Source organism: Cottoperca gobio, chromosome 18, assembly GCF_900634415.1.
Source record: "Cottoperca gobio chromosome 18, fCotGob3.1, whole genome shotgun sequence".
In the NCBI taxonomy this organism is placed as follows: Eukaryota; Metazoa; Chordata; class Actinopteri; order Perciformes; family Bovichtidae; genus Cottoperca; species Cottoperca gobio.
Genome location: NC_041372.1, coordinates 7622954 through 7639282, shown reverse-complemented (window position 1 = coordinate 7639282; position 16329 = coordinate 7622954). Strand labels below are relative to the sequence as shown.

General features: G+C 39.9%; 3 protein-coding genes across 6 annotated transcripts; 1 reads left to right on the top strand and 2 right to left on the bottom strand.

Moving 5' to 3' along the window:
* Positions 1-106: 106 nt before the first annotated feature.
* On the bottom strand, positions 107-6358 carry LOC115023874 (RNA-binding protein 4.1-like). 4 transcript variants are annotated; one of them, XM_029455192.1, is made up of 4 exons: positions 6172-6358; positions 5529-5636; positions 4001-4424; positions 107-1979 (listed from the first exon to the last, which is right to left on the bottom strand). In XM_029455192.1, the coding sequence occupies exons 3-4, from the start codon at positions 4404-4406 to the stop codon at positions 1126-1128; spliced, it is 1260 nt and encodes a 419-aa protein (XP_029311052.1). In that variant the 5' UTR covers positions 4407-4424; positions 5529-5636; positions 6172-6358; the 3' UTR covers positions 107-1125. The 4 variants fall into 4 exon arrangements, with proteins under 4 accessions (XP_029311052.1, XP_029311053.1, XP_029311051.1 ...); XM_029455193.1 differs by having other exon boundaries at positions 5534-5636; XM_029455191.1 differs by lacking the exon at positions 5529-5636.
* Positions 6359-6873: 515 nt separating this feature from the next.
* Positions 6874-12305, bottom strand: LOC115023951 (RNA-binding protein 4.1-like). The gene is made up of 4 exons (XM_029455320.1): positions 12167-12305; positions 10046-10475; positions 8927-9684; positions 6874-8148 (listed from the first exon to the last, which is right to left on the bottom strand). The coding sequence occupies exons 2-3, from the start codon at positions 10455-10457 to the stop codon at positions 8942-8944; spliced, it is 1155 nt and encodes a 384-aa protein (XP_029311180.1). The 5' UTR covers positions 10458-10475; positions 12167-12305; the 3' UTR covers positions 6874-8148; positions 8927-8941.
* Positions 12306-13050: 745 nt separating this feature from the next.
* LOC115023847 (general transcription factor II-I repeat domain-containing protein 2-like) lies at positions 13051-14796 on the top strand. Its single transcript, XM_029455154.1, has 2 exons — positions 13051-14455; positions 14541-14796. Exon 1 carries the CDS (start codon positions 13080-13082, stop codon positions 14046-14048), a length of 969 nt encoding a protein of 322 aa, XP_029311014.1. The 5' UTR covers positions 13051-13079; the 3' UTR covers positions 14049-14455; positions 14541-14796.
* Positions 14797-16329: the final 1533 nt, after the last annotated feature.

Genomic DNA, 16329 nt, shown 5'->3' with positions numbered 1-16329 from the left:
CCACCACCACCCTCCAATTTATATTTTTTGATTTGACTGTTGCGCTTAGCTGTTAATGCCATTTGACAATATACCAGATGATGCAGAAGAAACACACAGGTCACAGTTTTCAGGCTTTAGACAAACAGATTTTATTTTTAACCTCTTCATTAGAAATCAATACTGACAACATAGACATTTGACGTCATGTTGATTATGAAACTATAACATATGTTCAAAATGAAAAGCCTCATATTTATCACAGCAATGAAAATCTATTTAATGTAAGTAATGTGCCTAGTGACAAAAAAAATCACAATGCAGCTGGATAAAAGTTAACTTAGTAAAAATAAAAATAAAAGTTTGATATAACTAAAATACAAAAGTGTAACCATTTTTATAACTGTGCTGGTCCATATTTGGTACAGGTGTGACATTTATGCCCACAGGTTAAACAATGTAGGTGATGAAACAGTATTTGAAGAGTATTCAAATTTGTTTTTCCATTGCTTCACATATCAAATAACAATGTGAACTTACACAAACACAAATACAGTAAAATGAACATGGTAATACATTAAATTCAGCTGAAAAAAATATTAAATTCAATTAGTGTGACTAAGACTCGCCTTTAAAACATGCACCATGCACTAATTTAATTTGCTTCTATTAACTGAGTCTAAATAGAGTATAAACATATAGTTAATTTAAGAGGGGCAAAAATTAAGTTCTTACAGTCTCATGAATAGACGTCAACCAGGATGTGGATAAACCCGGTATCTGCAGTTAGGCTAAACCATTTCAGAACGGCACCAATAGCACAACACGTAAATAGGACAATGAAAGGTGGTCAACGGAGCATAAGTTGTACTGCATTTCAGAGTACCTGGAATGAAATCATAGCATGTGAGGGCAGACAACCATTCACATTGAAATATACTTGTTGGCTATTATGGTTGGTAAGCTTTATTGTAGCCTTATTCTTACTACCCAAACGCCTCACATACACAGAGGGCTGACTTTTGCCTTTGATATTACCAATGACATATTATGTTGAATGTTTCATTTTCAGTGATTCCAATGGCACTTAGGCTATCCTATCGACTAAATGTCAGACAGCTCTCACCTGGCTGTATGCAACAAGGATTAGTATGTATATCGTGCCCGATCGACGGCGGGATCCCGCAGGTGGCCATAGGTAGAACTTCTTGGGAGGGCGGGCACCGGGGAAAGCCGCGAACGCTCATATGCGTATCCATCTGCCTCGATAGGGACTCTCCGAATCGGACTCCGGTCACGTGCGTAGTATGAGGAGACTGGGGCTGCTGGATGAGGGACGGGAGGGCACTCGTATGGGTCGAGGCTAGAGGGGGGCAGACGTTCCCTCATTAAAGCTGTGGAAGATGTTGATGGAGCAGGCAAGGGGACAGCGCGACGTTCCTCGAAATAACTGCCGCCGTAAGAATTGGCCCTGTACTTCTCGTAGTAGTCCACAACCCCGTATGGATCTCTTTCCTCATAAGGCGACCGTTGCATTGGGTAGGTTGGTACCGCGCCATAGAGTGAGCTGTTGCTCCTGTATGCCGCCTCACTGCCATACATCCGAGCCATGCTATGTTCAGCAACAGCGCTTATGCCGTAACCTGGATGCGGCCCGTATCTCATTGCACTCTCGTAGCCTGAACCCCTTCTGTACCCTGCAATGCTGCTGCTGTGACCAGAACCCCGGGAAAAACCATGTACAGGAGCATAGCCGGCACCATAATCTGGATCGCCACTGAAGTCCGGATAACCCCTGTTGCGAGCACGCCCGCCAAATCTCGAGGTATCGTATTCATCAGACTTTGGCTCTGAGCCGTTTCTGTGGAAGCCATTTTGGTCTAGAGGGCATTCTTTGGACCAGTGGCCTTCCTGCCCGCAACGATAACAACCCGATCGGTCTCCCATTCCCGGCGCAGTACGCAGGCGGCTAGTCGAAAGCTTCACGCTCATCAGTTTGCCTTAAAAAGAAAAGACTCATTAAGTCTTATGCCAGCATTTATTCTAAATAATATATTTGACATTTCCTGCCTGGCATACAAAAGTCTCCAAATCAATCAGTCAAAAAGCTTCATAATTGATCATGTGCATGTGACGTCACGCTTATTTCCCAACCCGGAAGTCAACCATGTTGGATGTATACACAACCAAGACGGCGGCCGTTCATGTGTGAGTTGCTGCAACGCTTCGTAATTTTCTTTGTATTTAAACGCCTAAGATTGAAAGAAAATGACAACCTTGTGTGCAGTGTATAATTGTGGTCATAACGCTACTCGTGACCCAGAGAAACAGTTCTTTAGATTTCCTATAATCATCAAAAACAACGATCCACAAAAGAGGGATGAATTGCTGTCTACCGAACGCCGTAAACTGGTTTAGCAACATAACTCGTGAGGATTTAACAGAAGAAAAAGCACAATTCACCCGTGTGTGTGGCGACCACTTTATATCTGGTAAGAGCTCATGCTAAAGCTAAGTTTACGTTTGCGAGGATAACATTGTTGCTCTTCTCACTCACAAACCACGGCTTGAGCGGTGTATCTCGAGATCTTTGAGAGTGATTAACACGGGCATGGACGAGCACCCGGTCATCTTTCAGTGGTTTGGTAAGAAGACTACCAACCCATCCAGAAACAAAGACATTATAACATCTATTGCACGTCTGTCCGTCCTGGGAGAGGGATCCCTCCTCAGTTGCTCTCCCTGAGGTTTCTTCCATTTTTTCCCCTTTAATTTTGGGGTTTCTTTTAGGAAGTTTTTCCTTGTGCGATGCGAGGGTCTAAGGACAGAGGATGTTGTAACCTGTACAGTCTGTAAAGCACACTGAGACAAATGTATAATTTGTGATATTGGGCTATACAAATAAATTTGATTTGATTTGATTTGATTATAAACATCTAAGCTCTTGTATGCCTTCATTTGTGCGTTGGTTGCCCACGACGTTTGTAGCACAAGGTAGTTCACAATATCCGGATATTCAATCGGCGGTAATGACTCATATCCTCAATATAATCCGACGGCTTTAGCGTGTACGGGTCACGGCCACAAATTTGGACTTTTCCTCTGAATCTTGCCTTTGCAGAGGACTCCAGAGAGTCAGAATACTTTGAAGAAGTCGGAGTTGTATTGTTGTAGTTGTTCACTTTAGACGCCATTGTTGATTTGTTATTCATCCAACATGGCATCGCACGCATACATTAGACAGTTTTATCACGTGATTGCACACCAAGAATACTCCAAAAATAGCAATAAGACATGGCTTATGATTTGAGCAATAGAAAATGGTTATTAAAGCTGAAATATGTAACTTTCCACATTCTTATCCCCCTGCAATGGCTAAAGGGAACTCAAACCATTTTGTAATATTGTTATTTGAATAAGCTAGTGCTAAAATAAGTCAGCAAAGTTTGACAGCTCAAATTATTCTTTCCATGACTACGAGGATCCGCAGGACGAAGATTTCGTCACACGACAATGTTGCAGAGGGCCCGCAAAGACATGCATGTGCAGCCGAAAATCTATGAGACCGCGGGCAAACGTGACACATTAGTGTGCAGAAACCGGATAAGTATAAACGGTACCGCATGCGCATCTGTTTTGGCATTTATCCAGCTTTTAATTGGCCTAGGCAGTCGAGTTTGATTTGTAAAAACACAGATATGAAATGCTATCCATTACTTCCAGTATTAAACTGACTTTACTTGCATTTACAATGAGAACAGACCTGACAAGGCAATCATAAACTGCAGCTGGTGCCCATTTGTGTATTACAAGAATTACCAACGACATTACGGATACCAGCTTTAAGATAATAAGGGCTGCCTTACTTTCTTCAACTTACCGTTGTCCCTTCATCTTTTTTCCTTTTTACTTACCTGCGGTGTGTCCATAACTTACCTATCAATTCACAGAATTAAATATTCTTGATACTACACCTTCCATATATGGTTAACTCCCCATTAATCCCAGCCCTAGAGTTCACCTTTAAAAGCTGTGTTGTCTAACTGATTAATGACTTCCAGGGCATCCTCCATTCGATCCATGTGAACAAAAGCATAGTTTTTTACTATGTCACACTCCAACACGGAGCCAAACTCTTCAAACTTGGCCCTCAGCTCCTGGTTGGTACAGGCAATGTTGCCAACATGTAGTTTAGTGGATCCTCTCGACTTGCCACGGCTCAATTCTACATTCATTGGCTGGCCATTTAGCTCGTAATGGTGGAGGTTGCTGATGGCTTCTTCGGCCTCCGCTTTGTCATCCATGTGCACAAAGCCAAAGTTCTTGACAATACTGCATTCTCCAATCTTGCCATATTGGGAGAAGAGAGAGCGAAGTTCATCGGCTGTAGTGTCTGGTGACAAGTTCCCGATGAATATTTTCACCATGGTGGAGCTTCTACGTCACTAAGGGTAAGGAAGGAGAAGAGATCAAGATTACTGGTATCACAATTCTTTTGACCCGAATAAAACCTTGACCAGTTGTTTAACCGAAATCCAAATGACCATTATTCTTATTTTGGAAACATGAAACTTGCATGCATTCACAAAGCTTCCCCCTGGATTGAGATGGGGAATCATATATCATTCTGATTCACCACAATTAGAAATGTGTTGTTCAACACAACTTTGACACAAAATAAAGTCGTACAGCCTCTTAATTTTAGTTTTGGAAAAATCTACACTTTTTAATTATAGGAATAATAGACAATTCAATTTAAGAGTTACTATTTGACTCACTCATAAATGTGCTTAAATGATCATCAATAAAAGATTCCCAATTTGAAGCAACTGACTATACGGAAGATTACTTCTCAATAATGGAGTGTGATCTATCATCAAGAAGACCATCTTCTATCCGTAGGTTTACAATAAATCAGTGTGTTTCCTACAAGATATATATATATCCATCAAAGGATAAAGTGAATTAAACAGATGACATCTTGCTGTTGATTATATGCATTGAAAATCTCCAAATAATGAGGAACACATGAATACAAATGTTCCCATATACATTTACATAACTTGGTGCAAATGGAGAGCGGATGCAAATAACACTCAAATCAAATATAAAGACATTAACGGGATGGGGTCATCACAAGTCTCCAAATAGCCAAATGTTGCATCGTATTAAAACCATTAATATGCATATGTAACAAATGAGAAAATCAGGGGTATATTTTACAAACGATTGTAACCCGAGTTAGTAACCCTGCCACTATGGGTATAAATCAGGGACTCTTTTTTTCACCATGTTCCTTTGTCAATGTAGTCCAGGTGCTACACGAAAATTATGTTTACTTTTTCATAATAGCACGAAACTTTTTATCGAAGCCATTTTACTTTCGGCTATAACTAAATTATGTATTTTACATATTTCTCCTGAACCAAACATGAAATCGCAATTACAGAATAAAGTAGTGTCAATAACTATACATCAAGAGTTTAGGATGTTGGATCAGTGCCCCAAACTGCACGTTTCATGCTTTTATGAAAAAGTGAACATATCACCTCACATTTGGCACATATCAACAGGACCTTTGATGATCACATCCACAAACAGTTGGTGGCGATAGTGCTGTGGTTGGCTCGTAATTTAGCAGTAAATAGAAGTCTTTTCTGCAAAACACAACACGGATAATGAAGTGTTTTATGTACGCTAGCTAGTATAGTCTATAGAGCACATAGCATGGATTTGCATTGTTTAACTTTGGCTTGTATCGACAGTCCTACGATTCCAACTATGAAATTACGTTACAAAGAGACACAAATGTCACACAACACTTTTTCCAAATCACAGCACATCGTGGCTTTGCAGCTTACTTTCGTTAGCTGCTAAAGAAAGTAGCCGATTTAGTTGTTTAGTTAGCCAGTTAGCTGTTAGTTTAGCTAGCTAGACCGTTTTGTTTTTCAGGATTTCAGTCGATAGCAACGCTATTTAGCATCCTTCACACCGTTTTAGGTAACTGTCTTTACTAAACACGTTATACGTTTAACGTTAGTCCGTAAATTAGCTTAGTGTAGCCATATATTTTACAAAAGATGCACTTGACTGCTAGGCCTAGGTAGCGTTAGTAACTTAAGTGCATTGGCTAGTTTTGATAACCAAGACACCTTCTAGTTTAGGTTCAATGTGTTATACTTGATTTCTTACCTATTAAAAGCTGCAATGTGCGTCTCGTCTCTCGGAGAATGAATGACAACTGCCGCTTTACCGACTAACATTAACGTTAACAGTTCATGACCAGGCAAACACCATGGCAAGGACATGCAGCTAACTCGGTTAGCACCTTATGGGAGGGACTAATGTTACAGCGCCAAATGCTACGCCATCATGTTGATACGAGACAGAAAAGGGACTTTTTGTTTCTGTCGGAGTGAAAATTAGCAAAATGCAATAAAGGACATCCCATATCACTAATATTGGGATAAACATTTTAGTGGCCATAACCCATCAAATAAATCAATGTAATAATTTAGATGAAAATAAAAAAAACTCGTTTGTGTAACGTAGTCTACACGTTATTTACATTTTATCAGCATGCGCAGGCAAACTATTATATATTTTTATTTTATTTTGAATATCTGACAAAATAAGCTGTATTTACAGTCATTTGTTTAAGAAAGGTAGCCCATAGGCCTACCCATAGCTGTCATAACTTTGAAGCATAGATTTGCATTCTCTATGTCAACACACATTTGATTTATTTCACCTGTAACGATACTTTAAAAAAGAAAATCCAAAATAATGTTGCGGGCGTTATGACGATTCCATAAAATAGAAAGTCCGATCGTTTATACCGTGGTCTGACAGTTATAACCCAAAAAAGTTGCTAATTAAAAAAAACAGGCCAACTCATTGACCAAACTGTTTATTGGCAATATTTTTGACTTTGCATCAATGTGAGCAAGTATGTGGATTATGGTCTCTAAAGTGAATAGTTTAACTGCACACACAGCCAAACACACTCAAATAGTGGTTCAAACAAAGAACTGAAAGAAATGTCACCAAAATAAGTTTTGGTTTATTAAAAATCATATTCATTTTTAGATGAATGCTGGTACTTTTACAGCTAGTATGAAAAATACAAACTTCAAATCCACCTATATGCAAAACAAACAAAAGGCACCTTCAATAAAACAAGTGCCTCATGACTTACAATACAGCCCAAACCCTGAGTCCTGCCTCACATTGCTGGATCTGCTTAAACCACACTAAAATTCAGATGATGGCGAGTTCTTTTCTGCTGGCAGCTGTTTGCAAAGTGTGCAACATTACCAGTGGGAAGAAAACAGTGGAGATGTTACTTTGTTGCACAGTGCCTGACAGCTGACTTTCTTGTTTTGGTGTCACTCAACACTTTTATTTTAAGTATTTTGACTTCAGATTAGCAGACAAAGTGTTATCAAATATATCAATTATATATTTTGTAGTCACACATTCAAATTAGAAAAAGATTAGGCTGGAATGTCAGAGATTATCCGCTTACCATAGATACTAACTTAAAGTGTGATTGTGTGTCCGAACTGAACACTCAGCCAGGTCAGTTGCATGGATATGATTTATTTCTCTCGTCTCTTTTAAGTATGAATCTCTTTTTGTAAAAATATTCATCAACATCCATATAACTGACTCACTGAGATCATGTCAAGATGTCTGCCTAGGAGCACGATTTTGCATTACAAGCAACCCTCATTCCATTCAAAAAAGGAAGTTACATTTTCATATATTGAAGAAACAACACTTTTTCTAAATAACAAACAGAAGCCAAATTAACATTTGTTGAAATTAACAACTTGATTCATGTGAGGAAGAAACACAGGTAAGAAAGAAAAAAAAAAGACATGGCTAAAAACCTGGAGAGCAAGTGAGCTAATTACCATTTTAAACATCATTAATGTCAAACGGTGCAGTTTGATAATCATCCTTATTGAAAACAGGTTATGTCAATGCGTTTGAAAGGACGATTCATCTGCAGGCAACTGGCTTCTCAGGCGCCTGGAAGATGCCGACACAATTTCCAATCTAATTTCCGCATCTCATTTGCTTTGCAGCACATCACGCAGACGGATGCAATCATGTAGCTTGAAGAAATGACGGCAAAGGAGGTCCTGCAGTTCACAAACAGACCTAGAAAGAGAGCAAATCTCTTTTTAGAAACAGGGTTTAAACTCCCGCTGAAAGATTCATTACAATTAAAATCGAAATCGCGAAGTAGTGAAGGGGGTTAGGCTTTGAGTTACTTAAAGATTTTTTAGAGTCGTAGAGCCAGTCAGTGATTTGTTACTCCCTGGTGATCAGTAAGATTCATATTTAATTTTCATAAATTAATGTTCACATCAGACCTGTAGTCCTTTTTTCAGAATTTATTTAAGTTTAAATCATGAAGATTATATTATATGTTTACAGGCTTGAAGTTACAAGTTAGAATATTTATACCGCGATCGAAGGTTTTTACAATTCAATAGCTAAATGAAGATGTTATTCATATGAATTCATGCATCAATTCATCTCATGTCATCACAACAATGGCCTACATGAAAGAGCAGTTAATATGTTGACTGTAGCCAATGTTGTGTTCGTCACACTATTGAATGATTTATTGCTTGGGTATAGGGGAAAATACTGAAGATGCGGAACTTTAAAAAAAATGGCATATTGAATCACAACCAAAAATATTGGTAAAATATAAAAATTGCAATTAGATTTGTGTCCCATATCGTTTAGCCCTAGTTCAAACCCCCGTTAACCGCAACATAGCTTCTAAGGAAGCAGTACCTTAAACAAAATCCAAGTTTCAACAGATTTTGAGATCTGAGTGCCCACTGACCAGTAACGTTTTACACTTAAATGTCCCACTGTTCAGAGAACTAATAAACTGTTATACACTGTTAACTATGTTGCTCACCTTGGCACCATGGCTTTAATAAGGCGCATAGCGTGGCGCATAATGATCCTTGGGTCGTGGAGCAGAGTAGGAGCTTCTAGTGCTTGACACCGGTGACAGCCGTGTTCGCTCGTAGGCGTAGCCTGCCGAGGAGACTGGTACTCGTCTGATCGGGCTGCGGTCTCGTGCATAATATGCGGCAGCCGATGAAGATGGAGGCAGTGACCGACGGTCATATGAATCTATACTGGAGGAGAGCTTTGAGAAGGAGGAAGAAGGGGGTGGGGGAGGAGGGGGGAGATAGGACATGCGACGATCCTCGAAATAGCTTGAGCCATATGGGCGAGCTCTGAACTTTTCATAATAGTCAACACTGCTATAGAGATGGTCACGATCATAAGCTGATGACCTCTCGGCATAAGAGCTTGCTGCTCTGCTGGCGTACCTATCCCCCAGCTCAGGACTGTAGCCGCTAAGCCTACGAGGGGGAGGCGGCAAACCACCTACGTAACTAGCCCGACTATACGCAGAGCCACCCATGTAATCAGCTGCTGGAGGTGAGGACATCTCGTAGCTGCCCCTGCCATAACCCGGGGGACCGCGTGGGGGGGCCCGGCCGCTGTGACCTCTTGAGCCTTCACCGTGGCTACCGTTCCGACTGACTGGACAATCTTTCGACCAGTGACCATGTTTCCCGCAGACATAGCAGCCGGTATGCTCTCCCATTCCTGGGGCCGTGCGTAGCCGACTGGTGGACAGTTGTACGCTCATCAGCTTGCCTTGTAAGGAGAGAGAAGACACGCATGAGACCGTGGGGTTCTGACACGAAAAGGCTCTTACCGACTATAAAACACGTTAAATGCATTTTACCGACAATCACTGAGCAAAGCGCAAAATAACCTTCCGCGCCAGGTGCCAGAGATTTTATGCCAGAGCCTGTTCACCAGTAACACTGCCACTGGTTTACAAGAGACATTGTCAAACTTACAAGTGATTACTTTCAGTCCACAAGGTCAATATATGTGGAAAAAAAGCCAGTGGATTTTACTTGTCATGAGAGCTCTACAGCGATAGAACAGAATCCAAATGTGTTTCTATAGACAGCAAAGACAACAAGCTCTCTCCTGCCAAAGAGTTCACCTTTGTAGGCCGTGTTGTCCAGCTTACTGATGGCATCCATGGCATCCTCCATTCTCTCCATGTGAATAAAGGCATAGTCCTTCACTAGGTCACACTCCACCACCGTGCCAAAATCTTCAAACTTAGCCCGCAGAACGTCATCGGTTACCCCTTCGCCAAGGTTGCTGACATGCAGTTTGGTGGTGGACTTGGGTCTCCCTTTGCTCATCTCCACATTCATGCGCCAGCCATTCAACTGGTGCTGGTGGAGGTTTCGGATGGCCTCCTCTGCTTCAGACATGTTAGTCATGTGAACAAAACCATAGTTCTTGACAATGTCCCCTTCTGAGACTTTTCCATACTTCTCGAAGAGTTCACGCAACTCCTCAGGAGTGGTATTGCAGGCAAGGTTGCCAATAAAAATTTTCACCATGATGATGTTCTGTGTATCCTAGAAGATTTAGAAAAAGATGTCAATTACTACCTTTTTTAACCACAACCAATAGTTATTAATAGGGATGCCAGGTTAATCTGTACTAACTGTCAGTGAAGTAGTGCACTTAATAAATACACTCAGTTGCCAGTTTATTAGGTACACCTAGCCAAAATGTATGCAGTCTAATACAAAAGACCGGCAATTAATCCTTAACTTAATGATAAGTTATAATGTTCTGTTTTTATTAAAACTGTTCAAGAAAAGCGTTGATTCAACTGCATGGTCATTTTGGAGGATCTAGTTTGTGGTTCTGTTATTTAGCATACCATCATTAACATGAATAGAGTGGACAATAAAATAGAAACACTTGGACGATAATACAGTTATAACCAGCCATCATTCAAAAAATGTTATGAAACAGAGCCCTAGGCAGCATCAAATTTAGATGTAGTGATTTTCCTTTAGCGTTAGAAACCAAAGATTCAGTGAATAGGGATTTGTGTTACATAGTGAGGAATTCATTGAATCTTGATGTCATGTTACTTTAAACTGTATGATGGCACTTCCAACTGTCTTTAATATTGCCAAAGATGGTAAAAGTGTTGATGATTTCTCAGATACAAAAAAAGTGTGCTCAATTTGATCTGGTAAATTTAGTATTAACCAAAGTCCAATCTGATTCTTCAAAAGTGGGCAAATTCAAATCTAAATAAAATCAACACACTACTAAGTATAACCATATTTGTTACTTGTTTTCATTTTTCTTTTGAACATGTATGAATTGTTAACTGAGGAATGGAGATGTCCGGGAATGACCCTAAGGATCGGCATCGGGAACATTTGAATGTGTCAAAATGTATGTAAATATAAGTACTGGGTTGGAATCAGGGTTACATTTCTTTAAAACTACTGCCGTTTGGTGGTTCCGATGCAAGTCATATGGAGGACTGGTCTGCAATATTATCGTACTTCTTAACTAAAATTAAAAACCTACTGAAGAAAGATGTAGTGTATGAAAGGGTCAGAAGCGTCTTTAAGTGAGTATGCCTGTGTAGAGCGCCGTGTTTTTGTATGGCAGGGGTGTAAACTATTCATGCGAGAGACACACAGAGCTTCTTCCGCCTGTCTACATACATTACATTGTTGACTAGCTCTAAAAGTTTGCGATATGCAATTTAACATAAAGTCCTCTCCAAACTTAAGTCGTTTTGAAACACTGCACTTTGCTTTTAATTCCATAGTCTACGTTGTGATGTTTACTAACGTAGTCGAGATGGATAAACAAGTCACAGAGATAAGCCTAACGTCAGCTAACAAGTCGTACTAGCTAGCCAGTTACCTTGCTAAAACTACGTTTTTAGTCTTTTACAATACTCTCAGAGTAACTAGCATGACAATGCACTCTGAACGGATCGCTCGTTAATGATAAAATACATTAGTAGTGATGTGCAGTACGCAACGCTTTCCTGAGCGTCCATATTTCAGAGTAATGGCGTTCCAATGTTTTGGAAATTAAGGCGTATGGATCCAGAAAGCTAATATATTAGCTAGGCTAGCTAACAACTTACTAGCTAACGTACGCCTGATAATTCAGTCCATGTCCTTTTATAAAATATATAGAACAACGCTACGATGACAGTTATTCATCGCGAACTTTAAAAAAAAGTATTTCACCTCACGTTTTAACCATACAATATCTAACTCACCAATTACACGATGTAACTTAGGCCTCGAACCCAATGAATGAAAAGTGAAATGGCGGCGCTGCTTCTCCCGTGACGCTGCTACAGTTTCTTCTACGTCCATGTCCCTCTTCATTACCGCCGCCAACCGAGTGGAAGTATGTACTGTAAACGTACATGCATATCCAACATATACACTACAGTGTAGTGTATATGAGTGACCTAATTAATGAGTATTTAATTAAAATGTATTTTATTTTAGTTTGTTCGTTTTTAAAATGTAATTCTCAATTTGAAGATTATGGTGATCTTGTAACATCTAAATAAAACGTGTTAAAAAATGTTATGTCGCTGTTACGCTGTTACTATGCGTCACAACCGCCAATGTGAGACACCCGCCAGCGCGCGATTTCTTGAACTTTTGGAATCCCAGGTAGGACAACTATGGAGAATTCTAAGAAGAGAAAAGTGTCTGAAGAAAACAGAACGTTCAATGGTACGTGGACAGATTAATTTGCTTTCACTGCTGACGAGACTGGTTTACCAGTATGCTTAATATGTAATGAGAAACTAGGAAACAACAAAAAGTCAAATGTCGCAAGACATTTCCAGAATAAACACGCAGCCTTTGCTCAAAAATATCCGGATGGAGATGAAAGAAAAAAAGCCGTTTCGGAACTAATGCGGAAGGTTGATCTGAGTAAAAATCACTTCAAGAAGTGGATGAAGTCTGCAAATTCAAGTACATATGCGAGTTTTGTAGCCGCTCAGGAAATAGTCAGGCACGGGAAGCCGTTCACAGATGGAGAATATATAAAATAATCTTTCATTAAGATTTCAGAACATCTATTCACGGACTTTAAAAACAAGAGTGAAATTGTGCAGAAAATCAAGGATATGCCCCTCTCTGCAAAGACTGTCAGACAGAACCATAAAAATGGCAGAAGACATCACCAGACAGCAAATTAAAGACATCAATTCAGCTGTGGCCTACTCAATTGCCTGTGATGAATCTAAAGACAAAGGTGATATTGAACAAATAGCGCTGTTCTGCCGGTATGTAAACTCTGCTGGGCCACAGGAAGAAATTATTGAGTTGATACCACTAAAAGGCCAAACACGGGGGGAGGACATCTGTGAGGCTGTCTTGAATTGTTTAAGAGCCAAAGGAATAAACACCACCCACCTGGTATCAGTGGCTACTGATGGAGCACCAAGTATGACAGGAGCGCAGAAGGGCTTTGTGGCTTTACTGCAGAAGTCGCTGGACAGAAAGCTGCTGACTTTTCACTGCATCCTGCACCAAGAGGCACTGTGTGCTCAAACATTTCCTCCGGAATGCACAGAAGTAATGAATGTTGTCATTCAGATTGTCAATAAAATAATGGCAAAAGGTTTAAATCACCGTCAGTTCCGTTCGTTACTGGACGAACTGGAAAGCACATATTCTGATCTCCAGCCGCACAACAAAGTCCGGTGGCTGTCCAGAGGGGAGGTGCTGAAACGCTTTGCCGCGTGTCTGGAAGAAGTGAAAACTTTCCTGGGCAGCAAAGGGCTCACATTTCCTGATCTGGAACAGCCAGAGTGGCTGGAAAAGCTACACTTCATGGTAGACATGACAGCGCACCTGAACACGCTGAACACAGCTCTTCAGGGGAAAGGACGCACAGCCCTGCACATGCTGGAGGAGGTTTTGGCATTCGAGCGCAAGTTGACAGTGCTTGCCAGAGATTTACAGAAAGGTACACTGTCACACTTCCCCAATTTGAGAGAGTTCAAAGAAGCTCACATGATAAATTCGGAGTATTTACATTCTGCAATCATCGCAATGCAAACATCGTTTGGGAAACGATTCTGTGAGTTCAGAGAGGAAAAACCACATTATCCTTCCCTATCACTCCCCTAAGCCTCGATCCATCCCTGCTGAATACGACTGCATTGGCAGGTGTGAGTCAACCTGATCTTGAGATGGAACTGGCCGACATAGCCGACAAAGACATATGGGTGTCCAAGTTTAAACGCTTGACAGCAGACCTTGAAGATGTTGCCCGTCAGAAGGCCGTTCTTGCTCAGAATCACAAATGGCGTGATATTGAAAACCTCCCCAAAACGGACCAACTTGTGTTCGAAACTTGGAATGCTATCCCCGACGTTTATGTGAACATGAAAAAGTATGCACTTGGAGTCCTGTCGATCTTTGGATCCTCACAGATGACAGCTTACGATCCTGTGTGAAGATGAAGGTGACGGCATACAGCCCTGATGTGCAGACGCTGTGCGCTGAGGTTCAGGAGCAGAAATCACATTAACCAAGTATGATAATATTTTAATTGCCTATTATTTTTGCACATATTCATATTTTTTCATTGTTCAGTGAAATAGTCCTTTTATTTTTCAGGTTGACAGCTGACTGCACGCGCCAGTAAAAGGATGACGGCACACAGAGAGAGGACGGCATTTTTGGTTTGCCTGACGGTGGATAATTTAAGTTCAGCGTTTTTTTTTCATAAATACAAGAAGGACTCAAATAGACATTGAGTATTTTACTTGAAAGTAACCTTCAACCCAACGTCAACGTCTTTTTTTCGGAGCTCAAAATGTTTTGTTGCATGCAGAAATGTAATTTTGTTTTCTCTGCAGTCGTTCATTGATTTCATAAATGCAATCACATTATAGTTTGTTTATACATAGCATAAAGGCAAAAAAAACGTTATATGCAGTGTTATTTCATTTTAAATGTCAAAAGGGTTTTGTGGCTCCCAGTGTTTTCTTTACTGTGGGAAACGGGTCCAAATGGCTCTTTGAGTGGTAAAGGTTGCCGACCCTTGCACTACACACACACATACTTGTTCTACATCTTTGAAAACCGAGTTATTACTTCTAATGTCTAATTGCGATTTTTTTTTTAACTCTAAGATTAGGATACAGCTGCAACCAATTCGCATGGCAAGTAGTGGCTCTCTTTGTGCCATTTTATAATGATAAAATGACACTAAAATTGTGAATACCATCTGGAAGAACCTCAACCTGTTTAATCACATGTAAAACATTTTTTATCTATTGCTTCTTTCAGTTAATTTGAAGGAAAACTATATCCATGTATTTAATGAAAAGTTAGCCTTAAGTAAAATGCACAAAGGAATTGGCCAATAAAAAGGTTTTGTTCTGATTAAAAGAGAAAATATTATAATAAAGCTTACTCTGGACCCTGAAATCTTAATAATCCCTGGCATGTTTAAACACAGTCCAGCTCTGGGCCTTGAAAAGTTCAAAGTTTTGTGCTGCTATAAGGCTGCATACATGTAAACAAAGAACAAAAGTATTTTCAAAATAGAACAGATTTCTTTCTTGTGTTAATGGCCTCATATATAAGCTACTTTTTAATTTTTTTCTTTTCTTATGTACAACAAAACATATGGTAAATATTACATTACACATTTACAAGGGGGAAAAAAAGGCTTGTAGTCTAGATATTGTAAAGTGTAATCAAAACCCCTTCAAGCTAACAATTGTCAAAGCACACATGAAATATAACATAATCCCACGAACAATGGGAGGGAAGATACCAGATTTCCACTAATGTTGATTTCTGAAGCCCAATAATAGTGCTGATATTTGGTTGATATTCTCTGACAAATTAAAGGATCATTCTGGTTAGTTACAATTTCTCTCTTATTCCCTCAGTTTTGGCCATCATTACTATCAGTAATGATAACATTGTAGGGCTGTAACCAGGATTTCAGAGAATAACCAGAGTATATCAGGGTTTTGTTGAGAAATTTCTATATAAATTGACACTCTTACGTCATTGTTACATATACACACTTCTTATCAATTACACAGATCTTCACAATAAGGTATTTTCAAAACTAATAAACAGATTTCCATAACATTTGTCATGGTCCCAAAGGGGGAACACTTATTTTTGGACACCAGGCCATTTATAATAGCACCCAGAATGCATGTGTATGCAAAACATATCAACATCTAATGTGCAGATCTGATTTTCTCCTCTGGGAACCATCACCTTATCATGGTGGAGAGGTTTGTGTGTCCCTATGAACCTGAGAGCTGTGTTGTCTGGAGCCTAGTGCTCCTGGTAGGGTCTCCCAAGGCAAATTGGTCTCAGGCAGAGGGGCCAGACTAAGAACGGTTCAAAATGACTTCATGAAAAAAAAAAAAAAAAA